Source organism: Ambystoma mexicanum, chromosome 4q (assembly GCF_040938575.1).
Source record: "Ambystoma mexicanum isolate Mex_15411 chromosome 4q, UKY_AmexF1_1, whole genome shotgun sequence".
NCBI classification, from domain to species: domain Eukaryota; kingdom Metazoa; phylum Chordata; class Amphibia; order Caudata; family Ambystomatidae; genus Ambystoma; species Ambystoma mexicanum.
In genome coordinates this window covers 1,189,178,572-1,189,200,574 of record NC_090928.1, presented here as the reverse complement: position 1 = coordinate 1,189,200,574, position 22,003 = coordinate 1,189,178,572, and the positions used below count along the sequence as shown (strand labels likewise).

General features: G+C 46.2%; 1 protein-coding gene across 1 annotated transcript in view; it reads left to right on the top strand.

Annotated features, from left to right (window-relative positions):
• Positions 1 to 22,003, top strand: part of DNAH8 (dynein axonemal heavy chain 8) — an 8,835,797-nt gene that overhangs the window by 1,602,199 nt on the left and 7,211,595 nt on the right. The window contains exon 14 of the mRNA XM_069608756.1: positions 10,850 to 10,926. Within this exon, the coding sequence (XP_069464857.1) occupies positions 10,850 to 10,926 (77 nt within the window). The remainder of the gene's footprint in view (positions 1 to 10,849; positions 10,927 to 22,003) is intronic.

Genomic DNA, 22,003 nt, shown 5'->3' with positions numbered 1-22,003 from the left:
GTGGTAATTCATTGTTCTTCGGATGGAGTGCATTTGACGATTTCAACACAGCAATTTTCTGCCTCACAGTTTCTGACTAGACCTTTGTCACCGGAATTTAATAAAGTTCCAGAGTGTTTATGGCCGATTGATGATAATGATGTTGGTGTTTTACAAATTGAGCCTGTCAGAATCATTTTGAAAACAGGAGTGAAGTTGCCACGAATTCCACGGTATAAGATTTCAGTTGATGGTGAGCAAGCTTTGAAGTGTATAGTTTCTGATTTTGTACACCGTGGGGTAATTGAAGAAATTGCAGGAAGATTTTGCAATAGTCTGATTTTACCTGTGTATAAGAAAGGAGATAATGCAATTCCTTTTTGATTCATCGATTTACGCGCTATCAATAAGATTGTTGCTCCACAATTTCCAATTGTGCCTGATGTAACGACGATACTAACGATGATTCCAGCGTCTGCTACTCATTTCATTGTTGTAGATCTTAAGAATGCCTTCTTTAGCATTCGTATACATGAGGATAGTAGATATTTGTTTACGTTTACCCTAGGGGGACGCTCGTTTACATTCACCCATGCGCCACAAGGGTACACAGAGAGTCCAAGTATCTATAGTAGGGCTTTGAAAGAGCAGCTCGATACACTTGAGTTCCCTTCTACTTGTACATTGTTACAATATGTCGATGATCTTCTTTTGGCTGCAGATTCGGAAATTGTTTCCAAGGAAAGCACTGTGTTATTGCTTATTCATCTAGCAAAACATGGACATAAAGCTTCACTGAAAAAGTTTCAATATTGTCGACATGAGGTCGCCTTTTTAGGCTATCTCCTGTCAAAGGAGGGAAGAAGATTGAAACCTGAACAAATTAAAATCATTTCTAGCATGTCTGTCCCAAATGCGCAGAAGAAAGTCAGAGCCTTGATAAGCATGGCTTCTTACTGTAGACAGTGGATCCCCAATTTCTCACTAATGATCAAACCAATGTTGGCATTGACAAAGAAGGGCATTTCTTTGCCGCTACCGTGGAACTTGGAACACCAGAAAGCTTTTGATCTGCTCAAGACTGCACTGTGTTCAGCACCAGTTTTGGGCACACCAAATTATGAAAAGGCCTTCGAATTGTATGTGCATGAACGCGATGGATGTGCTTTGGCTGTGTTAACACAGGAACATGAGGGGGAAGAATAGGCTACGTGGTTACTTTTCCTCCACCCTTGATCCTGTTGCACGCGCTTTGCCGAGATGTCTGAGAGCTGTCGCTGCTGCGTCTATAAAACAGAGCGAGGGTATGGTCCTAGGCCATGTTTTAACCTTGTTGGTACCTCACTCTGTAGACGTTCTATTAAACAGAACGCAAACACAACATCTTACTTCTGCACGATTATCGAGATTTGAATTGATCTTGTTTTCACCGCATATCCAAATTAAAAGATGTGTATTAAATCCGGCTGAATTGTTACCTCTTCCGCAAGACATTGCTTGCAGTGACTAAATGTCACGTGACTGCCTTTATGCCACAGAACAAGAAGCTAAAGGCAGGATTGATTTAAAAGATACACCTTTGAACAATCGTCTAGGGGAGCTGTTTTGCGATGGCTCCTGCTTCAAACCTCCGGATGGTACATCCACTGCTGCTTATGCCATCACTACATTAAGCACTATTGTGGAAACCAAGAGAATTTCGCATAACTCAGCGCAGGCCGCAGAGATTATTGCATTGACTAGAGCTTGTGAACTTTCCGAAGGGTTTAGAGTGAATACATATACTGACAGACAGTATGCTTTTGGGTTGGTTCACAACTTCGGTAGACTTTGGGCAAAGCGAGGTTTCTTGACCTCACACGGAACTAAAATCCAACATGGCACCTTGATAGTTCAGCTACTCTCAGCACTTGCACTTCCCACTCAGCTAGCAATTATGAAGTGCGCGACACATCAGAAAATCATAGATGATGTAGGAAAAGGGAACGCTTTTGCTGACCAAATAGCCAAACAGGCTGCTACTGACCTCTGTTCAGATATGTATACTACAAGGGAAGCCACAAACATTTGTACTATAGATGGGATTGATTCTATAAGAAATATCCAAGCAGATGCCACTCTAGAAGAAACCAAGCAATGGGCTGAGGGCTTGGCGAGGTTGGATGAAGAAGGGTGTTGGGTGGATAACTCAGAGGGAAAATGGATGTTGCCCGATGCATATGTTACTATGATGATCTCAATGGCCCATGGTCCCACTCATATATGCACTAAGAAGATTTGCAAAATGTTAGAATCTGTCTGGGTAAATGTTAATATCCCGTAAACTGCTGAGCGTTTTGTCCAGAGTTGTATGGTCTGTCTACAGCATAATGTGGAGAAGGGTACATCGACACCAAAGGGTAGTTTTGGTCCACCTTCTGTCCCTTTTGAGGTAATTCACTTTGATTTCATTGAAATGGAGCGCTGTAACAATTTTAAATATGTTTTGGTAGGTATTTGTGCTTTTAGGAAATGGGTTGAAGCCATCCCTGTGAAAGATGCCACAGCAATGGCAATGGCGAAACCCATGCTCAAGGAATATTTTCCTACGTTTGGTTTGGATAATGGTCCACATTTTATTGCTGCTGTTATTCTGCAAGTATGCGCGGGATTACAGATCGATAAACGGTTCCATTCGGCTAGACATGCTCAAAATGCTGGACTTGCAGAACGTCAAAATGGTATTCTGAAAAATAAAATTGCTAAGGTTTGCGTTGGCACCAATTTGAAATGGCCAGACGCCTTACCAATAGCTCTCCTTTCAATGCGCAAGACCCCACAGACTAGGACTCGGCTCTCCCCTTATGAAATTTTTATGGGGAGGCCAGCTAACATTTGGAACATCCCCAAGCCTAGATATTTGAGAGATGTGGAGCACTTACTTCTTTCTGAATACTGTGATCGGTTAACTCAAAAACTTGTATTTGATTTATCAACAGGTACGAGAAGCCCTCCCAGTTAAATACGAGGGGCCAGGTCACAGAATTCGACCCGGCGACTGGGTGCTCACAAAGTCATTTGAGAGAGCATCTAGTCTCGCACCGTGCTGGAGAGGACCTTCCCAGGTCCTGTTGGCCACACAGACTGCCGTACGAGTAGTGGGGAAACGACACTAGATCCACGCTACGCATGTCAAGAGGATGCCTTTCCCTTTGCCACACGACGGAGAAGATAAGAAGAAACCTACGTGCTCTGTTCCCAACTATCAATCAGCCTTGAACAGCACCAAGGGTTTTCCGGAGACACTTCCTGAGCCCACGGGGCCTGGGGAGATTGCTGCTTTGTCTCCAAACGCTTCTGCAGATCCTTCTGCACCCTTGCACAGTTCTGTTGTCATTTCATCACTTCCATCAGGAAGCAACGATACACTGTTCGCAGATCACATAGTACCAGGAGTCACCAGTTACAATCTGCGTCCACGGGACTAGTCTCACTGCACAAATACGACTGTGCCCCCGGGGGAGCGATCATAGAGCTTGTCCTTTGCCACCTTTTTAACTGAAGAAGAAGCAAGGTGGCTGGGGTTTGGGAAAGACTATCTACAATTAGGAAACTACATGATCAGGAGATCACCAGCAAACAGACTACAGAGTTTTTTCACAGGAACTTTTCGGAAAAGAGCTTCAAGGAACAATGCCTGATATCGTCCCTACTCATGCAGAACCATCAATCAATCATGTGGCCAACAATTACATTGGACGATCAAATACATGGGGCCTCATTACGAGGTATGCCGGTAGCCATGCCGCTATTGGCGGCATGGCTGCCGGCAAAACCGCATCCGTGTCCTCGGAATGAGGACTTACCGGACCATTCCGAGTTCGGATAGCCCGGTAATTCCTCACTCGAGGACACGGACACGGTTCATCCCCATTCCCATTTCAGCCCCCATAGGGCTGAATGGGAATGGGAGAGGGAGTAAACAATGGGCCATTACGAGATGGCCCGTTGTTTGCTCCCTCTTCCCCTCGCGGGATCCAGTATGCACGCCTGGTTTTCCCAGGTGTGCTTAACGTGTCCCGCGAGGGGACCTCGTAATGTGGCGGAACGGGTTGAACCGGCGCCGCAGCCTTTTACGGCGCTGTTTAACCCATTCCGCCAGGGTCGTAATGAGGCCCTTGGTCTTTAAAGACGTATTGTCTTCTTGTAATTGCGTTAACCAGTCTTACAGTATTGATTGCCTTTGGGTTCTGGTATATAGAAGAAGTGCACCCACTTGAAACATTCTTGCCTACTGAGAGTGTTCTGATTATGACACATGGTCATCGTATGGTCAGAATGTTTGAGTTATGCTCTTGGCTTAGGCCAAAAGCAGGGTTTGTTAAACCATATTCGCATAAATATCATCTGATTATGAATATTGTCCTAAGCCATTTCGCATTGTATTAAAACCTGCAGTTAATTAGAATTGACTTCAAACGCCATTTTGGAAAATAGCCTCCATCTTGATTCTAACTTCTGCTCTCTGGTCAGTAATGATTAACCATGTTTTCAGCTGCCAGAGCAGAAACGACCTTTGAGCCTATGTCAACACTGGGGCTGGCAGAGCAGACTATTTGTCCTGTGCAAACAGACCTTGTAGTCAGAATGAACTCTCATTCAAAGTGTTATCTATTTCTACAAAACTCATCCTCCCTCAAACAGTGATATACAATGCATGTAAACTAATGCTGTGTGCCTTTGAAGGAATCCACTATACATTTCTTGAAACAGGACTTACTCTAAACACTAAACATCCACACAGCCGACTACAACAAAGTTTGTCAGTATGTTTAAGGAACGTTGGAGTCAAAGTGCACTTCAATTTAAAGTGTTGTCTGCATCAATAGCCTCAGCCATATTCAAACATAAGAACTGAATAGTAGACAAACTAGAACTATGTGCCTTAGCAATAAGCTATTGAATTTGTTTCTTGAAACTAGGTTCAACCTAAGCTGGAGAACCAACACCATTGAATATTCAAGGATGGGACAACATGTCAAAAGTACAAACCAATATTGTATATTTGTTATGTGAACTGGGCACAAATCCAAATTTGTAAGCTATTAGTTTGAAGATGGGCTGGGCTATGACAAGGACTGTGTATAAATACTGCATGTTTTGTGATGACCAGTACTCACTCCCCTCACAGTGTTTTCTGGTACACACTGTGAGGTGTTGGGAGCCAGATAGCTATCTGCTTTGATATTTGAATCTGTACATAATAAAGTTATATTCATAACTTTTTGTCTTTGTGACTGGCGGATCCAGTTTTTGGTGGCACTAAGCCTCGATATTCTTTGATTTTACAGGTTCATCCTCTTTCCTTTTTTCCTCCCACTGCTCTTAAATATTGTGTTTTGTAATGTGTTCCACTCCTTATTCCCTCCCTTGCCCCTGTGGGCGATTTGAAACAGTATTTTACTTGATGTATAAGTGCCTAACAAGCAAATAATAAATAAATAAATAAATAAATAAAAGGAGATGTCAGAGGATGCCTGGGTATTTCATATAGGAGGAGATTTCAGGCTCAAGTTACCAGGTTCTCCTTTTCAGCCAAGTTTCCCACCTCAAGGGTATTCTCCGTTGAGGTGTATTTAATGAGCATGGAAGTAGACGCCTTTGCATGGAAGCAGAGCGTTGCTCCTTCACACCTACGTCCCAACGGATTCATGAGAAATATGTTGCTGGTTCACAGGAAAGGAACGTTTTGTATACTGCAGGCTTTCACATTCTTGGACACCGCCTGCAGGAGGATAGTTGGTTAGCAAATCTGGACCTGAAGGATGCATATTATCATGCCTATATTCCAACTGCACAGGAGATTTCTACAATTTCTTTTGAAAAGCCAAGTATGGGAATTTGACAGCCTACTCTTCGGTCTCTCTTCAGAACCTAAAACTTTCACCGAAAGGAGTCCTTGTCACAGCAGCTCTGAGGGAGAGAAATGTGAGGATGTTACCAGCATTGTAGAGTTATTTTCCCTACAGGGTGGCTAATTGAAAGAGAGATGGCTTTTTGTGAATCCCATGTAGTTGGTTCTGGTTAACAGTTAGAGCCAGACTCTTTATGGATTGGATGGGCCTTGCCAAATCAGTTTCTTATGTCCTACCCTTGTGCATGGGGCCATACATATCAATGGGATTAGAATGACCCAGGTGATGTCTTTCTGGCCTACCAGGGGGACCAGTAGTTCTGGGATCTCCCATACCACCTCTTATTTCACTATCAACTAGTTTGAGGTGGTACCTGGCCCCCTTGACAACACTTCTTTCTGAACACAGCAAGCATCATACCTATTCAAATGCTTCAGAAGGGGCTAGACCTCCAGATTATTGACCCCTCTCAAAGCCATTGGTCATCTTCCATTGTGCCATTTGGGAAACCTGACAGTTCTGTATGGACGGGCAGAAGATTAACCCATTGTCAAGGTGCTGTGCCTGTCCCATGCCCAGGGGTGGTTGAGATGATTGAGAGGATCGACCGTGCCAAGTTCATCTTAATTTTAGATCTCACAAGGGGATACTGACAGATCCTGCTGGCCACAGAATGTGATAAGAAATCCTCATTCACCACCCCTGTGACGCTGATTAATTTCATGGTACTACCCATTGGCCTCCTTGGTACACCAGCAACTTTGCAGTTATGTACTGTATCATGCAACATCACCAAGTCTATGTGGAGCCTACCTAGATGGCATTATTATCTAAAGCTGTATATATTTACGCACCCAAAGCCTTTGAAAAGTTGGATTAACAGCCAAACCTGAGAATTGCCATCTCACCCTGACTATTGTATTAGGGCTCCTCGTCTAGTAGGTAACGTCAAAACCTCAAAGTAGCCCAAAAAGGAGCATACACCAAGCAAAAAGTAATGATGTTTATTGCAGGACCAGACACAGCTGTGAGAGCGCAATTCATTCAGCACAGTGGAGTAGAAATGATAGAAAGTAGCTTTCAGTGCCGTCCACCATGACCAAACATTTTTAATGGAGTTAGACATTATCAGCATAAAACAAGGTTAGCAACACTGTCTGATCATCATACAAAGCTGATTGGCGGGACCACATCAGAACCTTATAGCTAGAAATACTTTATTTAATCGTGATTGGAGCAAGCCTTCTTGACCCCCTCTGCCCAGGGCCCCACTACGTGACATCACAAACCTTCTCACACCGCCTCACAATTTTATCTATTTATCTATTGTGCATTTGTAATTCGCTTATACATCAATAAATTGTGTTTCAAAGCACCCACAGGGAACATGGAAACAAGAAAAATGATGAACAAGAAAGAGGCGACTGGATTCGCAAGTGCAGGCAGAGAGAAGGGACAAGGGAAGTGGGTAAGTGGTAGGAGTTCCACAGAGGGAAGTGCCAGGGAGTCTGTTGGGAGCAACAGGTAAGTGCTGCCAATAAAATAAGTGCAGGCATGGGAGACAGCACATGCTAGTCAGTGCCCAAAGTCAAGTGCTGTGGGTAAGTGGAAGGCGGAAGGCTGAAGGCGATTGGGCGGAAGGCCAGGACCCAGAAGGTCACAGAGGGGCCCACGCCACAAATCTCAGCGACTGTGGGGTTTATCATGGGAGGGAGGGGGGGATGAGGAGGTGAAGAGGAAAGTCTTGAGGAGCTTCCGGAATTTGAGGCTATGTGGCTCAAGACGGAGAGAAGGGGGAGGCTGTTCATGGGGAGGGAGCCAGCTGAGAAAAGAGATCGGCCACCAGCTCGCTGCTTAGAGAAGCGAAGAGTTGGAGCCGGAGGAGTGTAAAGATCTGGAGGAAGAGTATTTGGTGAGAGCAAGTTTTAGATAGTGTGGTCCCTGGCCCAAGACAGCCTTATGGATGATGCAGAGGGATTTGAATTTTGTACTTGCAGCAACGGGGAGCCAGTGGTGAGATTTTATGCCTGGAGAGATACGATCCCTGTGCTTGAGGCCAAGGATAAGTCTTGCAGCTCTATTCTGGACAAGCTGGAGGGGGCGCAGAGAGGAAGAGCGTAGATTAAGGAAGAGGGTGTTGCAGTAGTGTAGCCTAGAAAGTACCAGTGCTCTAGAGGCATTGAGCTTCTGGGGAAAAGTGAGGAAAAGAAGGATACCTCTGAGGAGGTGGAGTTGAAAATGGGCTTTCTTGGCGAGGTCCAGGATGTGGTGGAGGAAAGAGAGAGAGGAGTAGAAGATGACTCCATGGTATATGGCTTCAGATGAAGGATACAGGGAGAGCCCATAGAGGGTGGTCAGAGTGAAGGGAGGAAAGAGGGAGCAGGAGTCCCAATGAAGGATCTCAGTCTTGACAAACATTTCATGACATAGTTGTGCTGACCACCAGATCTTTATCAGTCTGCCATGGGCCAGTTCTCATGAGAAACACAATGTGACCTGGGTTTGGCAAAGAAGAGACGTTCACACAGCCTCTAACCAATGAAGTGCCTTGCTGACACCAGCAAGGACATAAAACACGGTTGCATCCTCGGGGCACTGAAATTCTCCACCTGAGTGGTCTCCTCCCAGCTCACTCTCTTGACCCACAGCCCTCTTTGCAGGCCCATCTGCCTAAATGTCAGGATGGCAATGGTGTGGGCCATATTATACTGTACTTCCCCTACTGCCTGTTGCTCCTTCCCCATGGTCTCTACCCCCTGAGTGTTCCCCTCGCTACCTTTTCCTGTGAACTCCTAAAGCCGCACCTGTGCACACAGCGCATAGGTTAGCTGGTGCAGCTGTCAATTATGTTCCCCCATCTCGAGATCCCCCCTTACCCATCATTCCTGTAATTGATATGTGTGCCCCTCTTGGCAGTGTTGTAGTTGCACCTTTACTGCACTGTGATGAAGTATGTAGACTTTAAATTTGGAGCAGGTAATTTGCAGCCGGAACAGCCACAAGAACCTGAAATGGAGGCAATATAGAAGATGCCAACACCTCAAACCAATATGAATCTTCGAACCATCTTGGATCTGGAGGATACTACTGGAACCTAAACCCCAATTTCTTAACACAGTCAGTAACCCTTGATTAACGAAATTAACTATGCCAAGAAAATCAAATATACTGCGCAACTCTCCCAAAGGAAGTCCAGGTGAGAGTCCCCAGAAGGTCTCTTTGGCCTTAAAGTATCCTCGAAGAACTGAAGGGATGCACGACTCTGTCTTTTAAGGCAACACATCCTCGGGTGATTGGTCCAAAGATAGCCTGCTTTAGGGAACCATTCCCTGCTCCTGGTAGGAGTGGACCTTGCCTTCTTGATCTTCCACCCAAAGTGCTTTGCTCCAGGGGAAGCTGAGGAGACAGGAAAGGGAAAGAGTGACAGCGAGAAGCAAGATAGTGGAAGACTTCTTCCATTATCTAGAGCACCCCTGCCTAATCTACTCCTGCCTCCATTACCTCCTATTGACAAGATACCTCTAGATATTTAGATATGCACCTCCTTGGTGTGAGGCTACTCCTCCTGAATGGGAGGAGTACTCCTCCTTTGTTACTTGAGCGCAGGGCCGCTTCCTGCTATGCAGCGGTCTCTGGGGGAGGGGTTATCGGCCCTCGCAAAGAGAATCAAAAAGAGGCTGGGTTCCCTTGGTTTCTGTCCTGGGTGGCAGCATCAGTATCTCTGACTCTAATACACATTCCGCTCCACAGTACAGACTCACTCAATTAGTTTGTGGCGGTAACAATCAAACATATTGCCATGCACTATGCCTAAACTCGGGCATAGGTTATTCTTAGAGATTACTCTGCCATCAGTATGGGGGACTCATGGCTGTCATAGTTAAGATACAGGGGACATAGCGTAAATGTTGCCCCTGTGCTGCAGTGACTAAGATGTCACTCCAGCAGTTGAGTGGGCATCCTGTGACTTTTGAACCTGCTCTGCGACACACGCTGAGCATGTGCTGCATATCAAGCTACTGATGCTGTAGGGTATAAGTGCCCTATGCTTTTGGCATGCAGTTGTGATAAAGGTGGATCTGGTTAGTAGATTATCAGTATTAGCATAATTGACCTAAAAACATTTGACCTAAAACATTTGCTCGAATTTATTTGACCTTTTTTCCATCATATTTAATTAAATATATATAGGGGGTTTGATAAGGGTATATATTAGGTTGAGGGGAAGTGGGCCGAGTGTTTAGGACTGAAAGAAAAGACTGAAAAAAAATTCAAATAAAGTCGATCAAATGTTTTAGGTCAAATAGACCCAAACCAGAATACCCCTTTGGAGAAGGAATCACCTGCATCCTTTTATGTATGAAAGATAAAAAAAAGCCAGTGATTTGCACCCTTGCCAGATAGCAATTCCTCACAACTGCCCTCACACCACATCCACTCAAATCCAAAATTCAAAGGTAAGGTAATGAAAAACGGTATCTCAAACCATACAGCACATTTCATTAAAGAGACATGTAATTGGCTAAGCAAGTGGTGGGGGAGTTGCCATGACCGAAAACCGAAACAAAAATTCAAGGAAATAAATTAAATGAAAGCAGCCGAAACTGTTATTATTTATTAGTATTTAAAAAAAAACAAAAATGCATTATATGTCAGAGTTTCAGAGATCTGCTCTTTGATCCTGGCACTGACTGTCTGAATCATCCTGCACATTTTGATAGATGGAAGTACAATCTTCAGTTAGTAAGAGAGCATACAGAACGGTAGCATGCATACAAACTATCTCATGGCTGGGGGATAATGGTATGATGACTCTGGTAATAATTTCAACAGACTATTATAATTAGTTTTGGTATATTAAATTACAGCAAAGTAATTATCACATTGTCTGGTTTGGAAAGAGAGTAAACGTATATAAATTGCAGTAGGAATAATTGTAACATCTGTTCATAAAAAATATGATCAATTTGTTTTAGGGAGAAATGCAAGCATTCATGGCATCTAGTTTTGGAAGAATCATATCTTCACAGCAAGCACTCGAGCTTCTCCAAAGGTATTAGCATTTTTTTTTTATATTTATGTGTTTCATTTTCTTTATTTCACATACTATCCCTTTCAATACTTTAGCAATTAACTTTTACCCTTGAATGCTTTATTCTATCTCTAGGAAATCCCTAGGTAGATGATTTAGTTTGTGTTTAATTACCCTTATATACAACTCTTTCGAAGGGATTGTGTCCTCCGATGTATTCCTCATCTTAGATATCTCCTTCCAGCTCTGCTGGCCTCGGAAAATTTTTTCTCTAGAGGGCGCTGCGCGTCGACGTCCTCCGAGTCGATGTCCCTCGACAGCCGCCGTATCGACGACGACGTCATCCTGCCTATAAAGGCCGTGCGCAGCGTCCGTTACTCAGTTCCGTTTTTCCGCGCTTACTCAGTGCCTCGGAATACCGTTGCTCAGTTCTTAGTCAGATTAATCCTATTTACCTCGAGTCATTTGATCCGTACTTGATGGCTTCCTCGTCGGAACCGACAACTCCTCGATCCGGCTTCAAGAAATGTCGAGATTGTGGGAAAAAGATGTTGTTGACTGACCCTCATAGAGTTTGTCTGTGGTGTTTGGGAGCTGAACACCATTGTTCGGAATGCGAGGACTGTATGTCCATGACAGCTAAGGCCCTGTAGGAGCGTAGGGGGAAGCTGGAGAAAGGTAAGACTTTTAAAGCTTCTTCTTCGTCGACGAAGTCGAGACATTCGTCTCCTCGTCACCATTCGCGCTCCAGGTCTCGGAGTGGGTCTCATCACTCCTCGAGATCGAAGCACTCGAAGAGGAGACATCGAAGATCCCCTTCTCCGTCTTCCTCTTCCTCTGTTTCGCCAAAAAGAATCCCTTGCCCCACGAAACATAGTTCCCGGGCTGAATGGGAGGAATTCCGCAAAAATATGATGAGCGTCTTCGAGAAAGCGGCCTCGACCCCCTCGAAGACTGCCGAGAGCGATGCTTTGGTCAAAAGAACCGAAGGTCAAAAACGCTGCGAGTCGCAGTACCCAGCGAAGGAAACCTCTCGAGCGCGTCTCGAACCCTCGAGTAGGACTATGAGCTCCAAACCTTCCTCGAAGGTTCCGTCAACGCCGTCGACAAGGGTTCCGTCGACGCCGAGGTCGATGTCTTCGACGCCGTTGTCGAAGGGACCTTCGACACACGGGTCTGTCGACTCGACGCCAGCTTCGACACCGGCGTCGATGCCAAGAAAAGTCACGGTTACGACTCACCCAGTGACTATCCCCAGGTCCTCGACGTCGATGGCTTTGAGATTGTCGAGTAGAATTCCAATTCTGTCGAGGTCTTCGAGGCCTCCGCCTTTGTTTTCGACGCCACGCTCGAAGCCTTCGATGTCGGCGTCGACGACATTGACGTTTTCGAGGCCGATAGTGACAAGTTCGGCACCCTCTGCCTTGGAAATGGGATTTACTCCCTTTATGAGTTCAGAACAATTGAGAACTATGTCCTCAATTTTGGAAGAGGGTGAATTGTCTGAACAGGAAGACACATTTGTGTTGCAGGGACCTGTAACCCCAATTAGAGAGGAATTTTCCTCTGAAGAGCGCAGGTTAAAGGATCTTCATGATTCCTTACATGAGGCAAGTGGGTTAGACACTTCCCCTGAGGTGGAGTTTGCTAAGCCAGACCCGGGGGAGCATGCTGAAACCCCCTATAGAGCCTTAATGGCCAGGATCACAGAGTTCATGGGGTGGTCTGCACCTTCACAATCTTTCCAACAAGATGACCTCACGGATATTCTTGACAAAGGCCCACAGGAGAATCCTGTGGTGCCTTTTCATAAAGCTCTTCAGAGAAAGATCATGACAAACTGGAAAAGCCCAGATGTAGTACCAGCAGTAAATAAAAAACTATCTACAAAGTACAGGGTATCTTCTACAGACCCAGAGTTTTTGTCTAAACACCCATACCCAGAAAGTCTGGTGGTACAGGCAGCATCCTCTACCGATGTCAAGACGGCTTATCCTACCGTCCCACAGGACAGGGACGATAAAAAATATGATGCTATGGCAAAGAAAGTCTTTTCAGCATGTAGCATGGCGTTAAAATCTGTTAATGCTACTTGCACCCTTGCTAGGTTCAGCCATACACTTTGGGAGTGTGCTTCTACAGCGGCTGACTGCATCCCGGAGGGAGAAGAAAGGGATGCGTTCCTGAATATTATACAGGACGGTAAAGACGCTATGTGTGAATCCCTCCAGACGGGCATTGATTCGGCTGACAGTACCAGCAGAGCAATGGCGGCAAGTACATCAACCAGGAGATTCGCTTGGTTGAGAAAGTCTGGTTTTGCCCCAGATGTGCAAGCCAGGCTCTTGAACATGCCATTCGATGGCTCTTCTTTGTTCGGGAAAAAGGCGGATGACAGTTTAGAGAAACTGCAAACTTCAAAAGCAGCAGCAAAATCCCTAGGAGCTGCAATTCGTCAGACTCCTTTTCGTCCCACAGGAACCTCTGCGAGGGGCAAGTCCTTTCGCTTCTACTCCGCATTCGGAAGAGGTAGAGGACGACCGGCTCAAAGGGGACAAAGAAGAACTACCCGAGGTGGACGGGGTAGATATTCAAAAGCCGCAGCAACAGCAGGTACCTCTTTACCATCGGCATCTGCATCAGCCGCCCCAAAACCACTCTGAGGACTTCCCTCACAGGACACCTGTAGGAGGCAGGTTGACTCAACATCTGGCGGTATGGCAGACTATCACGTCAGATGCTTGGGCATTGGAAACAGTTGCCCAAGGTTACTGCCTGCCTTTCCTACGTATACCTCAGAGTCATCCACCGGGGATCAGCTCTCAGAAAGCTCCAGATCCGCTCCTCTTGCAGGAAATTTGGGACCTGCTAGAGAAAGGTGCCATAGAACCGGTACCTGTAGTGGAGAGGAACAAGGGCTGGTACTCCTCTTACTTTCTCATTCCAAAGAAAGACGGAGGACTGAGACCCATCTTGGACTTGCGAGAATTGAACAAATTCCTCAGAAAAGACAAATTCAAGATGGTCACTCTTTCTCAGATCCTCCAGGCCCTTCAGTTCCAGGACTGGTTGGTATCTCTGGACCTTCAGGACGCTTATTTCCATGTGCCTATCCATCTGAAACACAGGAAATACCTGAGGTTCGCAATTGGCAACTCTCACTATCAATTTCGAGTGCTGCCATTTGGGCTGACCTGGGTCCAGAGGGTCTTCATCCAGTTAATGTCGGTATTGGCTGCAAGTCTAAGGAGGGAAGGGATTCACGTCTACCCCTACCTGGACGATTGGTTGATAAGGGCTGTTTCTCCGGAACAATCTCAGATCCAGCTAAATCACGTGTGCCATTTCCTTCACAGACTGGGCTTCTCCCTCAATTTAAAGAAGTCAGAAATGATACAATCGCAGAGACTCCAGTTCATAGGAGCGATCCTGGACACTTCCCTGGCAAAAGCCTCGCCACCAGAGGTGAGGGCTCAAGATATTCTACAGATGGTTACCAAGTTCCAACATGCCCAACGTCTCCCAGCCTTCGACTTTTTGAGGTTGCTAGGCCTCATGGCATCCTGCATTTTCCTAGTGCTAGAGGCTCGCCTGAGAATGAGATCCCTCCAGTGGGCACTGAGGACTCAGTGGTCACAATTCTCAGGGAGAATGACAGATCTTCTTCAGGTTCCCGGCACGGTGGCTCGAGACCTTCAGTGGTGGGCCTGTCAGGATAACATTCTGAAAGGAGAACAGTTTTGGCAACCCTGGCCGGAGATAACAGTAGTCACGGATGCCTCACTCACGTGGTGGGGAGCCCACGCCAACGACTTTACCATCAGCGGTCGTTGGTCTCCATCGGAGTCCAGACTACATATCAACCTGTTAGAGCTGAGAGCCATCAGACTTGCGCTGAAGGCGTTCCTGCCAGCTGTACAAGGGAAGAACGTCCTGATAATGACGGACAACACGGTGGCCATGCATTACCTCAACAAAAGAGGAGGCGTAGGATCACTACCCCTGTGCAGAGAGGCGATGCAGCTCTGGTTTTGGGCAATCCAAGAAGGAATCTCTCTATCGGCAGTTCACCTAGCCGGAGAGAAGAACTTGACAGCGGACGCTCTGAGCAGGCAGAACACAGTCTCCCACGAGTGGGAGCTAGCTCAGGAAGTCCTTCAAGAGATCTTCGCCCTTTGGGGAACCCCTCAGGTAGATCTGTTCGCCACCAGCCTAAACAGGAAATGCGACCTGTTCTGCTCAAGGGAATTTCCCCCGAGAGGAGCTCTGGGAGACGCGTTCATAGTGGACTGGGAGTTTCCGCTTCTGTACGCGTTCCCACCGGTCCCTGTCATTCCTCAAATGATCAGGAGGTTGAGAAGATTCCGGAGAACCATGATCCTAATTGCCCGGATTGGGCCAGGAGAACGTGGTACCCGGACCTTCTAGACTTGTCCATCTGCCCTCCAATTCGACTTCCACTCAGAGAGAACCTACTCTCACAGAAGGGAGGTCAGGTTCTCCATCCAGACATCAAAACCCTCAACCTTCACGCTTGGCTTCTGAAAGGCTGAGGTACAAGGATTGGGACCTCCCTGATGATGTTATGGAGGTGTTGCTTTCGGCAAGGAGGCCAGCAACAAAGTCTTTATACCGCTGCCGTTGGAACAGATTTTGCAGCTGGTGTAGAGAACAGAATATCGACCCTTTTTCATGTGGTACACCAATGGTTTTGTCCTTGCTACTACATTTGGAAAATTCAGGCCTTCAAGTTGGCACCATTAAGGGCTATCTCGCAGCGCTATCCATCTTTAAGCGTACTGCGGAAGAACCATCCTATTTCAAATTACCCTTGGTAATACAGTTTCTAAAGGGGTTAACCAATGTTTATCCCCGAAGACCATTCCAAATTCCCCTATGGGATTTAAACTTAGTACTAACTTTCCTGATGGGTACACCTTTCGAACCTCTCCATTCTTGTTCGTTAAGATTCCTTACCCTTAAAACTGTTTTATTAATAGCACTTACATCTGCTAGAAGGGTGAGCGAATTACAAGCTCTTTCTTGTAAACCCCCTCACACAATATTTCACAAAGACAAAGTTGTCCTGCAAGTGAAGCCTAATTTCCTCCCAAAGGTGGTTTCTGAATTCCATATCACTCAGAAGATTACCCTACCATCTTTCTATCCTCCTCCTCACCCGGGGAAAGAGGAAGAGAGGTTACACAGGCTAGACTCTAGGAGGGCTTTAAGTTTTTACATCAGTAGACTAGCCAGGATAAGACAGGCAGACCAGCTGTTTGTAGGTTACGCAGGTCAAAAGCTGGGGTTACCAATAACTAAGCAGACCATTTCCAGATGGATCATTCTAGCCATTCTGGAATGTTATAAACTGGCAGGGAAAGAGCCCCCTCAAAACCTTAGGGCTCATTCGACCAGAGGTATTGCAGCTTCATCGGCCCTCAAAAGGGGCATGCCAGTTAAAGACATATGTGCAGCCGCTACATGGTCGTCTGTCCATACCTTTACACGTTTTTACAATTTGGATTCCTCCTCCAGTCAAGAGACTAGGTTTGGAAGGGCTGTACTGCATTCTATTCATCAATAGAAGACAGCGTGAAGTCAGTACTCCCTCCTCCGACAATAGAATACTGCTATGGGAGCCTATCTAAGATGAGGAATACGTCGGAGGACACAATCCCTTCGAAGAACAAGTTACTTCTTACCTTGTAACGTTCTTTCGACGGGATGTTCCTCCGACGTATTCCTCATCGACCCTCCCATTCATCCCCGCAGTTCGACTTCCCTTGTTGTTGCAGCTTACGCTCCTTCAGGATGATTAGTTAGTCCAGAAAGTATTATTGTGGGCTACAAAACGGAACTGAGCAACGGACGCTGCGCGTGGCCTTTATAGGCAGGATGACGTCGACGTCGATACGGCGGCTGTCGAGGGACATCGACTCGGAGGACGTCGACGCGCAGTGCCCTCTAGAGAAAAAATTTTCCGAGGCCAGCAGAGCTGGAAGGAGATATCTAAGATGAGGAATACGTCGCAGGAACATCCCGTTGAAAGAACGTTACAAGGTAAGAAGTAACTTGTTCTTCTCATGCAATACTTATAGTGGCACCACAAATAGGCAGTACTTCATTCCTCAAGACTCATAAAAAGTCCCCAATTGACAAAAATGTCCTGGAGCAATACATGCCCAGTATCAATTTATAAAAAGGAATTCTAAGTTGCAGGCACATGCTTAGCAGTTGTCTCAACCTCGTGTGCCTGCTAGATTTCTGGTAGATTTTTGCCCACTGTTTACGGCCAGGTTTACTGTCCCTAGCTCGTTGGTTTTATCACATTTATGCGGCGCAGGGGACCACCTATGTGAGAAATAGCTTTGCTATATGGAGGATTGGTATGCCAAAAGTGGACATGGATTCTGTGTGTTGTTTGGATGCATTTCTGTGTCTCACTTACCAGCCATTTAAGTGTCATCGATATCTCTCTTATTAGTATTGACATGGCCTTATTGGGGTCATGCATAACAGAGGCTGATTAAGCAAAGCACAAGGAGGGGGTCCAATGAGAGAGGGGAAGTTCATGCCAATGCCCACAAGTGATTCCCTCCCTGCTTCTAACTTGCTCCTATCTCCTACCTTGCTCGGAGCAACACCATACTTCAAAACTTAAGCCCAAGACTTTCCCTGTGCAACCTCATCATTTCACCACATCACCCCAACAACTGAAGTTCACCACCACACCTCACCTACATACATCGTCTCACCCCAGCATGTCACCCAATGTCACCCTAGCATCACTCCTCACCTAGCACCTCAACTCAACAACCCAACTTCACACATGCACCTCATTCACACAAGTTTGCCCCATCAGCTAACCTAACCACTCTACCTCACTACCAGCACCTTTAAGCCTCACCCATCCAACCTTTCCCAGCACCCCTAAATATAATTTAAAACCACCCACCCAGTGTGACCCGCTGCAGCTCATTAGACCAACCTCCCACTACACTCATCCCAACAGCTTACCAACCCACCCAATCTCACTCCAGCATCTCACCCACCCAACATCATCCTGCACCTTGCCACCTCAATCTTAAACCTCATTCCAATTCCCCTTTTCCCAACCTCAACCCAGTAGGACACAAAACTTAACCCCACCAATCCACACCACAGAAGCTCAAAACCCACAGTGAGAAGATTCTCAATGAGCTAAAAATAAGCTTTAACATTTTTGTAAGCCTTTTTAAACCCACCATAACTCTTTTGGTGTTTTATAAAAATGCACCAACCTCAAGCCTGTCAAGACTTTATAGAACTGATGATAGCTGATAAGGGTGAAACCAGGTATGGAGTTGTCTGAGAGTCTTGAGAAATGTCTGTTTTGGGTTGATAAAGCTGTGCATAAAGTAGCACTGACTTGTACAACAAAGACAATTTCTTGTAGCAAAAGACGTGCACTTAGGCTTATTTGCATATCCAACATGTCTTCCAGATGTGCCTCCGAACTGGAAGTGAACTTCCAGTGATTGCTACTAGGTGGCATTGTGGCATGTGTGGCTTGGCTCAAATGGTTTATTCTTCTTTCACATTTCAGGTGAAAGGTTTTTTTCAAGCTTTTTTAAACTCACCATAACTATTTGGGTCCTTTATGAATATGCCCCAGTGTGCCAACAGTTAGGCAGAAACCTGTGCAGTTCCCTTAGGGACCACTGCAAAAGATTTAAGGCTACAGGTGGTTGGCAGTAAACCCACTTGGTAGTAGTGTGTACCACACAGATTCACTTGGTAGCTGTGGCTGAGCAGTCAGACTTCCCTCAAGAAGAGTTAGGCAGTATGCAGAGTATACACAATAGGTACAGGGACACAGTAGTACAAACAAACACTGTCCAGAGCTTTGGTGTAAAAGTATATAATTATTTATTTAAAAACACACTTGTAGTTTACACTAGCAAAAACGAGGTAAGTACATTCAACACACAGTCACTATAATATATATACAACCCAATTCAATTATTAGACACGTCTTAGTGAGAAACACCACTTATTTTCAGACAGAGGTGAGCGCTTAACATAAGATGACACTGTAATAAATTGTAAAGAAAGGGAGCGAAAAAGGCAGAGTTTAAGGAAGCACACAAGTTTCAATACTTTTACCAAGAACCACAGTAAGGCAGGATGGGCAGAGTTCTACTGGAGAGCAAGGAAGTCAATTGCAAGGCCCACTCTTGGAGAGAGCAAGCAGAAGGGGTCCAGGTTCACACAGTGGGGTTATGCCCAAAAAGTCTTGTAGATAGTTCGCAAAAAAAGAATGAAATTCAAGTCAGGAAAAGTTAGCTAGGTTGTCCCAGGCTAGCCCAGGTTAGAAAAGTCGAGGCTTTACTGTCACCCCGAACGATCTGTCGCAAGGGAAGCCAGGCAGGACACAGTACCTTAAGTGTGAAGGGAGCTCCAGCGAGGGCAGTTGTTCCTGGCAGCAGGTGCAAGTCAGTGTTTCATCCAGAGGAAGAAGAGGTCTCGCCGTGGAGGAAAGATGAAGGTCGTTGCACTGCCAGGGAAGAAACCAGCTGCGGAGTCCTCCGGTTAAAAGGTACTACCCTTTTCTTCGCGGTAGTGGTAAACCGTAGTATTCCAGTTGCCGGGGTGCTTGGCACGGGCAAGGGGGCCACGAGATGCTCCAGGAAGGTGAAAAGAAGGCAAAACTGGTTATCCCCACCAGTCAAAGGAAGAAATCTCTCTGGACTGGAGATCTCCTCTGTCGTCGGGAAAAGTGGTGAGACGGTTCAGCAGGGCTCCACCCGTGGTGTCGTGGTTGCAGGTCGGCTCAGCTTCTCCCTCCTCGGATTCTTAGGTCCTGTGGCGACATCTGAAGTTCCAGTCCCCAAAGCCCTGCTTTTATGCAGCACACCCCCATTCACTCAGCCTAGCTGTCAATCAAACATGCAAAGTGGTGAGCCGGCCGGCTCACCACTTGGGCCAATCACACAAGAGTGCGACTTGAGTTACCAAGGTAACTCAGTCCAGGGTGCCTAAACCCCCTCCCACATCCCCTGTGGTACCCAGACAGAGTGGCACCACTTTTGGAGGCTTCTGTGGTGAAGCCAGCCAAAAAGTGGAACAAAGGGCTCGACTTGGGTTGGAGTCACAGAAGAGAACACAAACGCCATTTTAGAATCGAGTTCTGGCAAAAAATACCAACCGGTGGATTAATATTAAATAAATAAACCGGCGGTATGTTCGAGGCTATAAGAATTAAATAATTTAAGTTGGTAGCCTCGAACAATGGGAAAATCCCATAGAGATATATTCGCGTTCGAATATAAAAAGTAGTATCCATTGCCACCAGCCAAAACTCGATCAGGGGGGGACGGAGACGTACCCCCTCGAACAACAGACCCCAGGGCAATCGAATTGCCCCGACCGGTACGTCCACAATATGATGCTTTGTACTGGTTTCTATTCATAATTTGGGACTAGCAAAGCCAATGGTGACTTTACATGCCCTGGGAGACAGTAGTCAGTCCCAGGGTATGGAGTCTATGTTGGGGGGTCGCTACGACACCCCTGGGTTACGGCACGGAGGGTGCAGTGTAACCCACATCAAAAAAACACATGAGACTCTATGGAGTAAAATACCCCATAGCCCATAAAACACATGGAAAGTTAAGGGAACACCTCAAATCATGTCTACGAGTGGGAGCAAAAGAATCTCACTCTTAGCAGGAGAGAAAATAAATAAACCCCAAAAATCCAGCAAAGCTGCTGAGGGGCTCACTAGGTTTGGGAAATTAGCCTTACAGAGAATTCTCCCTAACACCAACTGCAAGCCTGTCAAGACTATACAGAACAGATGAGAGCTAATAAAGGAGAAACCAGTTATGTAGTTGTCTGGCAGACTTGAGAAATGTCTGTCTTTGCTTGATAAAACTATTTAAATTGATTGCATTCTCCCGCAGATTCCTCAGATGAATCATCAGAGAGATATTAATTCCAGCGTTAGCTGTTCGGAAACTATTCTGACGGGGGCGTAGTACGACTCAATATCATCCATCGACTCCGCTTGAAACGACCGTGCCACTTGTTCAGAAAATGTCTTTGTCGCTATGACAGCCCCTAAGAATTCAGGAGTCAAGCATTGCCAGAACTGCAACTCTAAGATGTCGATCACCAACCCTCATGTCATCTGCGTGTGGTGTCTAGGAAAAGATCACAACATCGAAGAGGGCGGCTCATGTGAGCAAATTAATCCAAAACCCATTAGGGAACGATCAGCTCAGTTAGTGCTTGGGCGGCCTCCATCGAAGTCCTAGGCTTATTCGACCATCAGATCGTCGGGACAAGAGACTGAAGGCCCCACACCCGAAAAGGAGTATAGTTGACATAAGAAAGTGAAGAAACGTTGGCACTTCTGAAGCCATTCGTCCTCTTCGTCCTCCCATAAGAAAAAAATACACCATCAATGCAGGCATGACCCCGGCTCGTCGTAGGATGAGTGGGAGGCATTCAAGGAGGAAATGCTCAAGATGTTTAAAATGGCTGCAGCCTTTACTTAAGGACTGTAGGCCAGTTCCAGGCAGACAGCATTGAGTCGGCTGGTGGTGGCGTGACCAGGCCCTGCTACTCAGTTGCTCCGCCCACGTTCAGTTTTCACACCTTCCAAGACTCGACTTAAGGTCTGTAGGCCAGTTTCATGCAGACAGCATTGAGTATGCTGCTGGTCACGTGACAAGGCCCTGCCACTCAATTGTTCCGCACACTTCCACCCACCACTTATTTAATCAGTGCTCCTTAGGAGTCCCCATCACTGGCGTTCTCAGCAAGGGACATGCAAAGATAAGGACCTCACCTGTTTGTGCCTGTTTGGGCCTGATAGGAACATGGGCCTGACCCGCTATCCTGCATTTCACCTACAACCTAATCGCTACTACTGCTACTCACCAAAATACATCACCATATGTCTCCTCCCTCCACAGCCCATCTCCACTCTCACTAGGGATCGAATGGCCAAGTGCCTGAGCAGCCCCGGCAATCTTCCCTAGCAAACCTAATCAATATTGCCCTTCACCCATCTAACACTTACAGACCCCATGCACACGCCCTCTCATGT